This window comes from Rhinocladiella mackenziei (assembly GCF_000835555.1).
Source record: "Rhinocladiella mackenziei CBS 650.93 unplaced genomic scaffold supercont1.2, whole genome shotgun sequence".
Lineage (NCBI taxonomy): Eukaryota > Fungi > Ascomycota > Eurotiomycetes > Chaetothyriales > Herpotrichiellaceae > Rhinocladiella > Rhinocladiella mackenziei.
Window position 1 is genome coordinate 1,633,321 of NW_013550603.1, and position 12,171 is coordinate 1,645,491.

At 51.4% G+C, this 12,171-nt stretch overlaps 5 protein-coding genes across 5 annotated transcripts; 3 read left to right on the forward strand and 2 right to left on the reverse strand.

The window, feature by feature from the left end:
* Positions 1-284: 284 nt before the first annotated feature.
* Z518_02394 (uncharacterized protein) lies at positions 285-2,738 on the forward strand (the record flags this gene model as incomplete). The annotated part of the gene is made up of 9 exons (XM_013419422.1): positions 285-357; positions 474-539; positions 597-654; positions 715-866; positions 927-1,081; positions 1,132-1,251; positions 1,298-1,442; positions 1,495-1,650; positions 1,705-2,738. 9 exons carry the CDS (start codon positions 285-287, stop codon positions 2,736-2,738), a joined length of 1,959 nt encoding a protein of 652 aa, XP_013274876.1.
* Positions 2,739-3,292: 554 nt separating this feature from the next.
* Positions 3,293-3,845, reverse strand: Z518_02395 (uncharacterized protein; the record flags this gene model as incomplete). The annotated part of the gene is made up of 3 exons (XM_013419423.1): positions 3,293-3,423; positions 3,491-3,562; positions 3,641-3,845. 3 exons carry the CDS (start codon positions 3,843-3,845, stop codon positions 3,293-3,295), a joined length of 408 nt encoding a protein of 135 aa, XP_013274877.1.
* A 1,734-nt stretch (positions 3,846-5,579) lies between these two features.
* Z518_02396 (uncharacterized protein) lies at positions 5,580-7,543 on the forward strand (the record flags this gene model as incomplete). Its single annotated transcript, XM_013419424.1, has 2 exons — positions 5,580-6,201; positions 6,255-7,543. The coding sequence occupies 2 exons, from the start codon at positions 5,580-5,582 to the stop codon at positions 7,541-7,543; spliced, it is 1,911 nt and encodes a 636-aa protein (XP_013274878.1).
* A 917-nt stretch (positions 7,544-8,460) lies between these two features.
* Positions 8,461-9,593, forward strand: Z518_02397 (uncharacterized protein; the record flags this gene model as incomplete). The annotated part of the gene is made up of 3 exons (XM_013419425.1): positions 8,461-8,697; positions 8,773-9,254; positions 9,323-9,593. 3 exons carry the CDS (start codon positions 8,461-8,463, stop codon positions 9,591-9,593), a joined length of 990 nt encoding a protein of 329 aa, XP_013274879.1.
* A 1,542-nt stretch (positions 9,594-11,135) lies between these two features.
* Positions 11,136-11,957, reverse strand: Z518_02398 (uncharacterized protein; the record flags this gene model as incomplete). The annotated part of the gene is made up of 1 exon (XM_013419426.1): positions 11,136-11,957. One exon carries the CDS (start codon positions 11,955-11,957, stop codon positions 11,136-11,138), a length of 822 nt encoding a protein of 273 aa, XP_013274880.1.
* Positions 11,958-12,171: the final 214 nt, after the last annotated feature.

The window sequence follows — 12,171 nt, forward strand, 5'->3', positions numbered from 1 at the left end:
TCCTCGTCGCAGGCGCCATAGCGCTTGAGTCCCATCCGCGATCCGTCCCAGCTGGTGACTTTGCCATATTCTTCCGTTTCTTCCTCGACATTTTGGATATTATTATATCGCCATGTACATTCCCTGCCTCATTGCCACAGTGATCGTCTAGCCTGGCCTTGATTCCGTCGCTTGCGAACCATTGTCTGAACCCCCTACGATGCGTTGAACCACACTGGACTCGCAGTGTCCCTCTGAACCTGATGGAGTCTTTGGCTATGTACAGTATCGCTCAGTAACCGATTATGGCCGCAACTCTCAAGAATAATGTCGAAGATACGAAGCAGACAGCTTTGTCCCCTCGACTCAAAGGTCGGGGTATGTTTGGACCTGTTGTGCGAACTTCTGTTCTGATGATTTTTCGACCTCTCGATCGAATGGTACCCCGGCTTGTTGAGAAGAGATACACAGTGCTGATACGTGGGTGATACTAGAAAATGCGAAAGAGACCTTGTGTCGGAATGTCACAATTTATGGGAAATGCCGATATGAAGACAAGGGTAGAAAGACCTCCATGAGACCTTTGGCTCGGGTCTAGTAGAACTGACATTTTCTAGGTTGTGCCTTTAGTCACAACATAGAGAAGGCGGCCTCTGATAATGGACAAAACGAGAGGTATATCTGCCGGCGGGGGGTTGATGTCGACATGAACACCGACTGATAAATCTCCTTTAGTCAATCCAAGAAGACATTGAATGTCGACTCGCCCAGCTTCACGCCTTCCTTTCTGTCTCCAAACGGTGCAAATGCGACGGTCAAGAAAACACCTGGCATTTCCCCCCAGGCGGCAAGCGCAGCCCCGTTCATGCCAAAGGCGATTATTTCCAGTGAGACTGTGTCCAGCATGGCCAATCCAGGTAATGCCGGTGACTTACCACTCATTCCAGGATCATCAAACGCGACACCTCTTCGTCAAGACGCTCGAACCCCGGATTGGGCGTTGGCTGATGTGCAGGAATTCGTTCCGCGGCGGGCTCAGGAGACCACGATGGTAGGTCAGAGGTCGATTCGTCCCATTTCTGTCGTCCCGTACATGGCCATGGTTTGGACTGTTTCTCACCTGCTGATGGCCCATTCTTTCAGACAAACGAGAACGAAATCCCCGTTGCGCATACCTTTGAGACATTCCAGCCCAGCCATGCAGCTAATCCATACCTCGACCAAGGCATGAATGGGGCTGCCTTTTACAATGCCGCCAATTTCCAGCAGCCAGTTGGTACTTCCCGGCCAGCCCGGTTCCGATAACTGATCGTCACAGGTGCTATATCACCAATACGCTCCAATTGGCCATTACAGCACCAACCTCGCCCCTTATCAGCGGACCGTGCATGATCTATTCATCCCCAATGATCTGAGAGAAGAAATCCAAAAGAAATCCGCTGCAGCTCTCCAGACTTTGCCCAGTATGTATTTGAAGTTGAACCCGAGTACAAGCAATCCTAATCTCCCCCCCAGATTCCCAACTGCCAAATCATATCGAAAGCTATCATTCCCTTGTGCCACTCGACACCAACCACAAAAGCTCCACCATCTTCGGAGGATATACGTCATGGATATATAAGGCACAATCAAGCGCCAATGGTCATTTCTTTGCTCTGCGAAGAATAGAAGGTGAAGCCTAGGGGACGATCGCGGTCGTTGTGGGTCAAAGCTAATACGTTACAGGCTTTCGTTTAACAAATGAACTGGCCATCAGATCCGGGCAAGCATGGAAGAATCTGATCAGTGCAAGTGTGGTTCGAATTGTGGATGTTTTTACGAACCGGGGGTTTGGTGACAGCTCTCTATTCATTGCAACAGATTACCACCCGCTCTCGAAAACTCTCCTCGAACATCATCACACGGGCCAGAATTGGACCCGTCCCGCCCGAAACAGCAAAGACCAGATCACAGAGCCAGTCTTATGGAGCTACGTAGTCCAGATTGCCTCGGCGCTGAAATCGATTCACGGCAGCGGTTTGGCGGCCCGAGTGCTCGATCCCAGCAAAATCTTGGTGACAGGAAAAAATCGCATCCGGCTCAACGGCTGCGCTGTGCTTGACGTTGTACAATTCGACAACAGCGTCGTGCCCCTCGCCCAGCTGCAAAGGCAGGATCTGGTCAATTTTGCTCTGGTGATCCTCTCCGTTGGGACGGGGACGGCAGATGCGGGCGCCAACTTCGCCCGCAGCATGGACTTGTTCAAACGGTTTTTCAAGCCTGAGCTGCAAAATGCGGTGGTGTGGCTCTATTCTGCCATGCAGAACCAGGACAAGACCATTGACCAGTTTGTGACACTAATTGCAAACCACATGATTACAGCCTTTAATGCCGCCCTACACAATGATGATAGTCTGTACTCAGAACTCAGCCGCGAAGTCGAGAACGCACGAATTGTGCGCCTCATGGCAAAGCTCAACTACATCAATGAACGACCAGAATTCGAACACGATCGCGCCTGGTCAGAAAATGGCGAACGGTACTACCTCAAACTATTCCGCGACTACGTCTTTCACCAGGTCGATGCGCAAAACCGGCCCGTCATCGATCTCGGACACGTTCTTACGTGCTTGAATAAATTGGATGTTGGGAGCGAGGAGAGGATTACTTTGATCAGCCGAGATGAGCAGAGTTGTTTTGTCGTGAGCTACAGAGAGTTGAAGAAGGGCGTTGAATCGGCCTTTCAAGATCTATTGAAGAGGAGTGGACCGCTACGTTAGGACTCGAGATGGAAGGATCACATGATGTGTGGAATTTGAAAGGCGAATTGCCGTCGCAAGCATATGACCATGACGCTGGTGAGTAGTTTGGTGGCGATGAGCGATGCGAAAAAACAGGTGTAGGAAGGCCAAGTTTTTCTACCAAAAAGACTGTACCCGCCAAGATTGCTTTTTGGGAATCTGTGTGTGGAAAGAGAAGGCCTGGATCTGAATGATTTGAAGATGAGAAAGACCGGAGGGAGAAAAGAAATGAGGCAACATAAAAAAAAAAAAATCCTAATCTCCATTGCAAATCGTCTGTGAAGGGTATCTCCATTTCCCATCTGCTGGTTGAATGCAATTTGGCATTCCGATCGTGGTGCACTTTTTCAGTGATGACTTGTGCGTGCCGTTTTAAGCTGAGTGAATCGAGGACATGGCCTTGGTGGGTTCTGGAAAAAAATATTTTCTGATGTCGTGGGTGACGCTGGATAGATCGTGAGGACGGACATCCAACTTTTACGCTCCGAAATTCTGTAGTTCGAGAGCGTGATTGGGATCTTGATCAGGGAACATTATTCTTCTGGAGGCTGTTGAAAAGGATTTTCGATTTCTTCGCTCCCGTCAACTGGTGAAATCAAGACCAGCAGAGTTCCACGAGCAACGACCAAGCCGAGCGGTCTTGTTGTCTCGTTTCCTTCATCATCTATGACCAACCAGTTAATGTCGAGATCCTGTGCCATAGGAGTTGTACCGCTAGCCTGATGGCTTACCTCTCATGGTCTCTTTGACATCGTCCAAAACCAGGTTCATTAATTGATCGTAGCCTTTGAGGGTTCCGGCAACTTTACATAGGTCAAGTCAGTAAATTTCTTCCCCCCCCCACTTATCCACGATGAAAATTGTAATGGCCGGAGACATACTTTCTCTTCCACCGTTGAATTTGACATTGATCTGTTTGTCCACGTATTTCGTCAAATCGAGTATATTTTCCTTCTTGGGCTTTTCGTGAGGTTGATTGGTCTGTGAAGAACCGCCGCCGGCACCTCGACCTCCGCCCCTGCCACCACGGTTTCCGCCATGGCCTCCTCGTCCACCTCCTCCACGAAAATGGCCTCGCTCGGACATGGCTTCACCAAACACTAAATGATGGGTGATTGGGTGTGGGAAAATTCGGTGTACTTTGGTTTTCGTGGGATGGGCTTGAGCCCGGAAATCCTCCGAGGCCAAAAAGAGACAAACGCGGTTTGCCTGGTGGTGGAAAAGAGATTTTCAGTGCGGACCAGTTAGAAATGAGGGGCCGCGGATGGGTTGTCCTGTCGTGGTGTTGGGCATGAAACGTGGCGGGGGTTGGGCTGCCGACACAAGTGAAGGGGCCGGGAAGAAATAAGGCCACAAGTCGTGACAATGGGTGACTTTGGTGGGAAAAAGAGGGAAACGAATTAACTAAGACCAGTTACACCGCGACTGAAATGACGAGGATCCAAGTCAGCGAGCCAACGGTGGGCGAGAATGAAGTGAGGGAAGATGGCGATACGGGTTCAAATGTGTGATTTCCGCCGGCGTCTTTTGGGATCGGGAGCTGATGATTGGGCGGAACGCCGCCCTGCATGGGTGCACGGATCTCCATCATCCCTCCATGGTATTTCCCCGAATCGGCGACGAAGAAGGTGGGCGAGAGAACAGGTTCGAATGAGGATCTGGTGTGAAGAAGAGGAGGAATAAGAAAGCAGGTCGAGGGGCAATACCGAGACCGAGAGCTAGGTGAACTTGAGAAGAAGCTGTGCTGTATATGACGGAGTGAGCTGCTTGCGTACGGAGAGCACTTCCGCTCACCAAAGACAGAAAATGAATGGCATGCCGACAATGGGCTGCTGGCTGCTAGATACTGTACCTGCGCACAAATCGGAGCATGTTATGACACCTGGGCCATGACAGTTAAAGCCAACTGAGGTACCAAAACTTCATCCCGCGCACACCACGAGACATATACCTCCCTTGTAACTCGGTAGGCCAATGTGTCCGAGTCCCCGCTGTCCCGCGCAGTGCTTCAGACTACAACAACTTGCAACTGCTTGATTAGTCCCCTACCTGCCGGACTAGTTCCAAGTAGCCTCCTCACCCGCCCGTCTCCGTACTCCCTGGCCATTTGTCCAAGCCCCGCGAATGCCCTATTCCTCCCCTTCTGGTCCTCCTCTCCTCACGTCGACCCTCCCCCCTGCCCACTGCGCTGCGCTCTGCCAGTAGTGTCTCTGGCTGTGCCAGTAAGAGCCCATCCCTCGCCCGCATCCCCCGTTCCTCTCGTCTTCGAGTCACTCTTTTCCCCGATCTCTGCCTCTTCTTAATTCCCCCCCCCTTTCGTTCGATTCCTACTTACCAATACCTGCTCAAACTCTTCTCTGAGCTGAGCGACAACCTTTGAAGATTTGTGGTCCATCGCCTGTCAGCGAAAGATTACCAGCGCAGGTTTTCTCGCGATCGACTCGTCCGCCGCCCGTTCGGCATCCTTCCCCTCTCTGATTCCAAACCGTTCGACACTTCTTGCCGCCGCCGCTGCCGCCGCCGCCGCCCTCCCAGAAAGCTAGCCGTCCTTCCCTCCTCTTCTTCCACCTTCCTCTCAATCTTTATTGTCCACATCTCTCATTCTTCCTTCGCGAAAGGCGCTGCAGTTTCGAGATATAGCTTTGTCCGCTTGGGACAAAACTGATCGAGGCTGGTTGAGCAATCCCTTTCTCGCTCTCCGGCCGACGCTACTCCGTCTCCCACAGAAGTTACCGCGACTTAGCTAAGCACGCGCAGCCCGAGCGCACCACAGCGCCTCGGGCACACCCTCATACTCACTACCACTTCCATGTCACCACGATGGAACAGTCGACAACAATGACTTCCGAACAATCCTCCTCGCTCAAGAGACCTCGCTCGCCTAGCGAGATCCCCCCCTTTCCCGCCGCCAAGGTCCCGAGGACCGCCACGAACCCGCTACAGATTAACTATCTGGCCCGACAACATAAAGAAACTATTCCGCTCGTTACTGTCAATGACAAGCTTCCAGAGATAGTTCGGCTTCTCAACGAATACGATGGGGTGATACAACGCCATGAGAGCATGGCCGGCAACTTGGGTGCATGTCCCCTCGGACCTATCTTGCTCAAGCGATTTGAAAGACTGTTCGAAGGCCCTCCCAGGGTCCTAAAGTCTCATGCTAGAGATTCCAATATCAGCTGGCTTGACGTGGTCGAGTTTGCCCAAAGCAACCCTAAACAATTCAACTTGGAAAGAACTCGCAATGGAGTGAGGGTTTGTCAGTTCTATACTAAGCAGTGTCGAGTTGAGATTTCAGAAGAAGACTACGTCCTCATCGCCAGCGGTATGCCGCAGAAGCTCATCCCCCCACAGCCAATCTTGGAGGACGAAGAGAAGGAACTCGGGGTCATGGATCTCTTGGATCGAAACCTCGGCCAGGTCATCCAGCTTGCTGATCAAGGTACATTGCTGACACTTCCTATCAGAACGTTATTTGGGACTAACAGGAGACAGTTTCTGGTCGAGCTCGACAACTGATCCACAAGATGAAGAATCGACGGACGGCCATCTTGAGCAGACGTGAGCAAGAAGCTGAGCTGAGAAGGAACAGTTTAAGATCCGACGGATCACCCATCTCGCCCGCAGATACCAATGGAGTCAACACGGGCAAGCCTGTTCGAAGCATCGAAGTCTCCCAGTCACCTCCTGTCGGATTTACGGCGGTCAATTTGAGGCAGACAGGAGAACAGGATCCGCGAACCTCGGGAGCTTCCGGTGAAATGACCAGAAATCACACCGATGATCTGTATGCCCCATCTAACACAGGCAATGTCACCATCCTCAACGGGAAGTCAATCAAGGACGCTTCACCCTCAGTGCGAGCCGAGATGATGAAGAAATTCCTGACACCAAGTGAACGCGAGGCTGGTTTGACCGAGGAAACTGTCCGACGATCCTCGTTAGAGACAGCCCGCAGTAATGCCACGCAGGGGTCGTCGGCCGAGAAGCCTCGTTCTCGGTCCATTGAACTGGCAAGTGGGAGCTCGGGGGGGAAAAATCCACCCACTGTGGCCATTCCCAATACTCCGGCATCTTTGATGCCTCACTTGAAGCCATCCACGTTCGAGAGGGATGATGGAGGGCCGTTCAAGTCGGAAATGGTGCGCAGAATGGACAACATGTGGAAAGGAGACCGGGTAATCCCGCCGTGTGACCGTTGTCGAAGACTACATATGGACTGCCTGAAGAATCTAACGGCATGTATGGGCTGCACCAAGAAGCACGCCAAATGTTCATGGAAAGAAGTCAAAGCGTCCGAATTGCAAATGACCGCCAAGTCAACCTCCCCGGAGAGGGAGGCGGCACCGGTATCTACAGTCCCAGAAAATGCGCCTCCATTGTCTGCCGGATCCACCATTGAAGTGACTCGGCCATCGAATGACTCGATGCGATCCTCTGACATTGCTAGCGCTTCTTTGGAATTGGCTGGTGATAATCCCGAGGCATCGAAAGAGGAGAGCCGGCATGACACAGACCTACCCCGAAAAAGTGAGCCTGTCCAATCTGGTACCAGCTCGGCACGATTCGATGTCCGACCACCACCATTGGTACAGCGCTCGCATGACGCCGCGGATAGACGATCCCCAACAGCTCCAAATTCAGTTGCTTCAACATTCTCCCATGACCAGGGGAAGGACCGCCATCACAATAATGATGATGACGACGACGACAACGGGGATCGATTACAAGCACTTGCGGCGCGTGTTTATCGAACGGCATCTCAAAGCGGACATCGATCCTAGGGGGAAAAGTGCCGCGCAAACGGGACCATATGTGGATATTATCCTAAGGTATCCGACTCGGGACATGCGATACAGAACAGAGCACTTCGGCACAAAGTAGTAGTGTTGCCGGTGTAGATGGGAACTCGGGTGTATTTCCCTCCAGGTATTCAGAAGGCAGAAGTATTCATGATGGACGCATGGACTGTTTTGATTGATTTAAGCATTGAAAAGTCTCGGGGACCGCAGGGAATCAGAGTATTATTAGCATTCCATAGTAGTGATCTGAGTACGAGTATCAGAAGCATCTTATGTTCAAGTGAATGGCCCGCATGTTCTGGCCAGATGGCTTGAAAAAGTGTCCTGTTATTCCTGCGACCACAGGTGAGTTTGCCCGTACACACCTGAGATGTCTGCGCGTTGCGGAATGGATTCCACCGCGGCGTCCAATGTACGATGAGAGTTTGTCATCTATGTCAAGTTCCCCACGCCGCGTCTCCGCCGTTTATAGGCGCGAGGATGGGGGAACCCGAGAGATGGAGGGAAGAGGGAATGTGAAACGAAAAAGGGAGCGTAGGCGACCCCCCTCCTCCTCAATTGTGGTGCATTTGCCGATATCCTGCGGGATTCGGATCGTGGCGCAAGACACAAACAGGCCACCGAGTTTGAACCATACGGAATTCCCGTCATCTCCTGACTGATTCTTCCGTAAGCGAATGTTTTCATTTTTCCTCATTTCGATCTTCCTATATTACCATCTGTCTATCCTTTTCGTACGACCAACTCTCGATCCCATTGCGCTTTACTACCCCCACCATCTCGGAAGAGGTACCGAGTACATATCCCCTCACTCACCGTCGTGTTCTTCAGCTCGACTCTCTTTCGTCAAGTCTAATTCTTTCCTTCTTCTGCTCTTGTGTATCGTTCCAAATCTCAAGATGGACCCATCACAAGTGAAAGTTCCACCGATGATGGATCTGACCATCGACAACATCACGGAGAACGTGGTCCGGATCAATGCCAACAACCCGGACCCGCGCTTCAAATACGTTCTCGAGCGCCTGGTTGTCCACCTGCATGACTTTGCCCGAGAAACCCGACTCAGCACCCAGGAATGGATGGCAGGGATTCAGTTCTTAACCCGGACAGGCCAGATCTGTACTGATGTGCGGCAAGTGAGTAGAATCAAGACTCCAAGGTACACTATATTCCTTCAGAGAGATTGGATATTCATATCAGATCGCCTGTAGGAATTCATCCTTCTCTCCGATATCTTTGGCCTTTCCCTCCTGGTCGATAGCATAGACCATCCCAAGCCTCCGAATAGTACCGAAGGAACCGTCCTGGGACCTTTCCATACCCACGAAGCCGAGAACATGGAACACGGTTCTTTAATGTCACAAGACAGTAATGGAGATCCTCTCCTGGTCCTCTGCACCATCAAAGATGTCAAAGGAAAGCCCATATCCGGAGTAAAGATCGATATCTGGGAGACCGACTCTTCGGGGAAATATGATGTTCAGCACCCGGACCGAACCGGACCAGACGGGCGATGTATCATGACCAGTGACGACGAAGGCATATTTTGGTTCAAGGCAATCGTCCCCGTGCCGTATCCCATTCCGCATGATGGACCGGTAGGCCAGCTTTTGAAGTTGCTACGGAGACATCCCATGAGACCTTCACATATGCATTTCATGTTCGAGAAGGAGGGATATGATCATTTGATTACGTGAGTTGCTCCCACAGCCAGTGGATTTGCGATACTGATACAAAGAGCTCTTTCTGACGGTTCAACAGAGCACTCTATCTCAAGAACGATCCTTATGAGACGTCGGACGCAGTCTTCGGCGTCAAGAAGACACTGGTTGTTGAACTCGGTAAAGTTGACAAAGCCACTGCGGACAAATACGGCGTGAAAGAGGGTACCGCTCTCTTAACATACGATTTTGTCTTGGTCTCAGATCAACAAAGCAGACAGCTCAGAGAGGAGAATTCTCGGAATGCTTTGGAGAAGTTGGGAAGACGAGTTCAGATTGTAGCGGGGTTGCCGGTACCAGAAGTCGACTAAGGACGCCGATTCAGGATTCCCGAAGCAAAGGATTTCAGAGAGCGCATTCTGTCGTCTGGTCTGATATTCTGCGCTGCATGTGCTGGCGCCTCCGATAGGCTGTCCATTCCAAACATGTAAAATAGTTCAATACATACCATTTCCGAATCTAAGGACACAAGAGCACACCCATTATAGCGTGCCTTTTTATCGCCGATTTATTCTACGAGAACCAAGAAGCATTCCCGAATTTCTTGTATTGCAGGAGAAGCGGAATGCAAATTCAAAATGATGCCAGAATCAATTGTCCGCCAAATGTTCACATTCCTTTCAGAGATGGGAACACTGTCATAATCTGAATCCAGAGTCAATGATTGGTAAACTCCTGCCGCTGTAGTTTTGCCCGTGACTCGGCAAATTTGGCGGTGGACAATTACGGCATCAGAACATCAAAGCCACCGGCACCGTCATATCTCATACAGTCCCTGAGAAGCATGAACATGTACTTTAGGCTGCCTCAGGCTGCCTCGTTCCTCATCGCAGGTAGATCAGGAGAAGCTTCGGAATCGAACACAAGCGCGCTCTTCATCGCAGCGGCAGCCCTTGTCGAATACTGATTTAGCAAGATGACAGAAGCCCAAGGAATCTCGTCGCCTTAGAGCATCAACCTCCCCCATTCCCCCTTCTCTCCTCACGACACCTTCCGTACCTCTGATTCGGACCAAGAGGACCCAGAATATTTTCTCCTCATCAAGTCACATACTGGGACGATCTCGGATGGACGGACACGTTTGGACTGGCCACTAATGACGCCCGCCAACGCGACTACGTGCACAGACGGAAGCTCGATGCGGTATTGACGCCTATGGTCGTTGTTAACAGAAGGAGCGTCGGGGTCGGGAATACATACGCTGACTTGTGCAGGGTATTGGCTGAAGAATGACAATGCAAGAACGCCCAGATTACAGTCCTCGCAGACGCGCAAGATCATATTGACAACCCTTCCAGCCTCCGTGTCCACATCGACGTCCCTGGAAGAATTCCAAATCACATACACGCCCTCAGCCCAAAACGTACGTATCACTCGCAAGAAAACCGTTGGGCTTACCCTTCCGCACCTCAACGTAGTCATGGACATGGGGAGACTTGGGTATCTTGAGCGTAGTTCGAAGGGGACATTTGATATCCAGAAACCGAGTGCGACAGAGAGTGGCATGGCGATAACGCTATTGTCATTGTCCAGGATGGACGGGGAGGTGAGGCTTTAGGTCCTGTTTGAGGCCACTATCTTTTCTCACAACGGGGCAGGAGGACATTCAAATTGGAGGAGGGTATATTGTTATTGGAAGTATCATCTAGGTCAAGAATGGAGTATCGAGGTCTTCTACTCTTTTCGGTGTCTCATGGATGATCTTTCTTTCCCAAGCTTTCAGCGGCGGATACACCCTGCGGAAATGCAAGCCGGTCTTCAACATCTCTAATCGGCCTGAGCCATTTGATTCTCTTGACCGTACGGGTCCATCTATTACTTCTACGTCCAGCCCTTACTGACGCTGTATACTCTCATTTCCAACAAATCACCTCACCCTGCCACCCAGCGAACCATGCATCTTCGCTGTTTCCCCATGCCCTCATCGCAGCCTTCAAGCTCTCCAGCTCCTCCTGATTCCTCAGAATACCCCATTTCAACCATTTCTCGCCAATCTCCCCCGAAAGCCGACCTACATGCACGTCTGCCCACCACTTCGCCTCGTCCGGGGCCGTATAGCACATGGCTCCCGCGCCTATGGACATCTTCGTCCGCTCAAATCCGGCTGCTTTTGCCCAGACATGAAGCCGACGCCCGGACTCGAAACCCTGCGCCCCTGTCGGTTTCACCGAGGCGGCCGTTAGAGCGTTGAATCGCTCCAACCCCTCGCTGGAAGGATACCACGACATCCCATCAAACTCGCGCATAGCTAGCATGCCGCCTGGCTTAAGCACGCGATGGGCCTCCTTGATCACGATCACCGGATCCGGAATATGGCAGAGCGTCTGATGCGTGTAGACGACATCGACAGAGTCATCAGCAAAAGACAAGCCATTTGTGATATCGCCGACTTGGAACGTTAGATTCTTGTACTCCGTTTCTGTGCCTGGCGTTAATGAGCGGGCCTGTTCGATGACCTTCTCCGCGGCGTCGATCCCAGTGACACGTCCTTGTGGAACCAGTGCACAGAACCCGCGTGTAATTGTCCCCGGACCACAACCAAGATCAAGGATGGTGAAATGCGGCTGAATGTGCGGAACCAGAAAGGCAGCCGAGTTCTGCACTGTTCGTGATAAATGTGATGCCACGACAGCAGCGCTATGGCCTTGTGTATAGGCCGTGCCAGACGAGCTCATGATGATCTAGCCACAATCACAGTCGTGGTTGAATTCTTTGATGAATTCAATTGCGGTGATCGACTTTGCTTTTTTTTTTGGTGTTTGGAGGAGGGGGGGGGGGGTTGGTTTTGGTTTTTGTTGTGGGGAGGAGGGGGGTTGGGTTTGCAAGAAATTGGAAACACAATGAACACGAGATATTTCCTCGAAGAAGGGCCTTGGCAAAAGAAGGTCC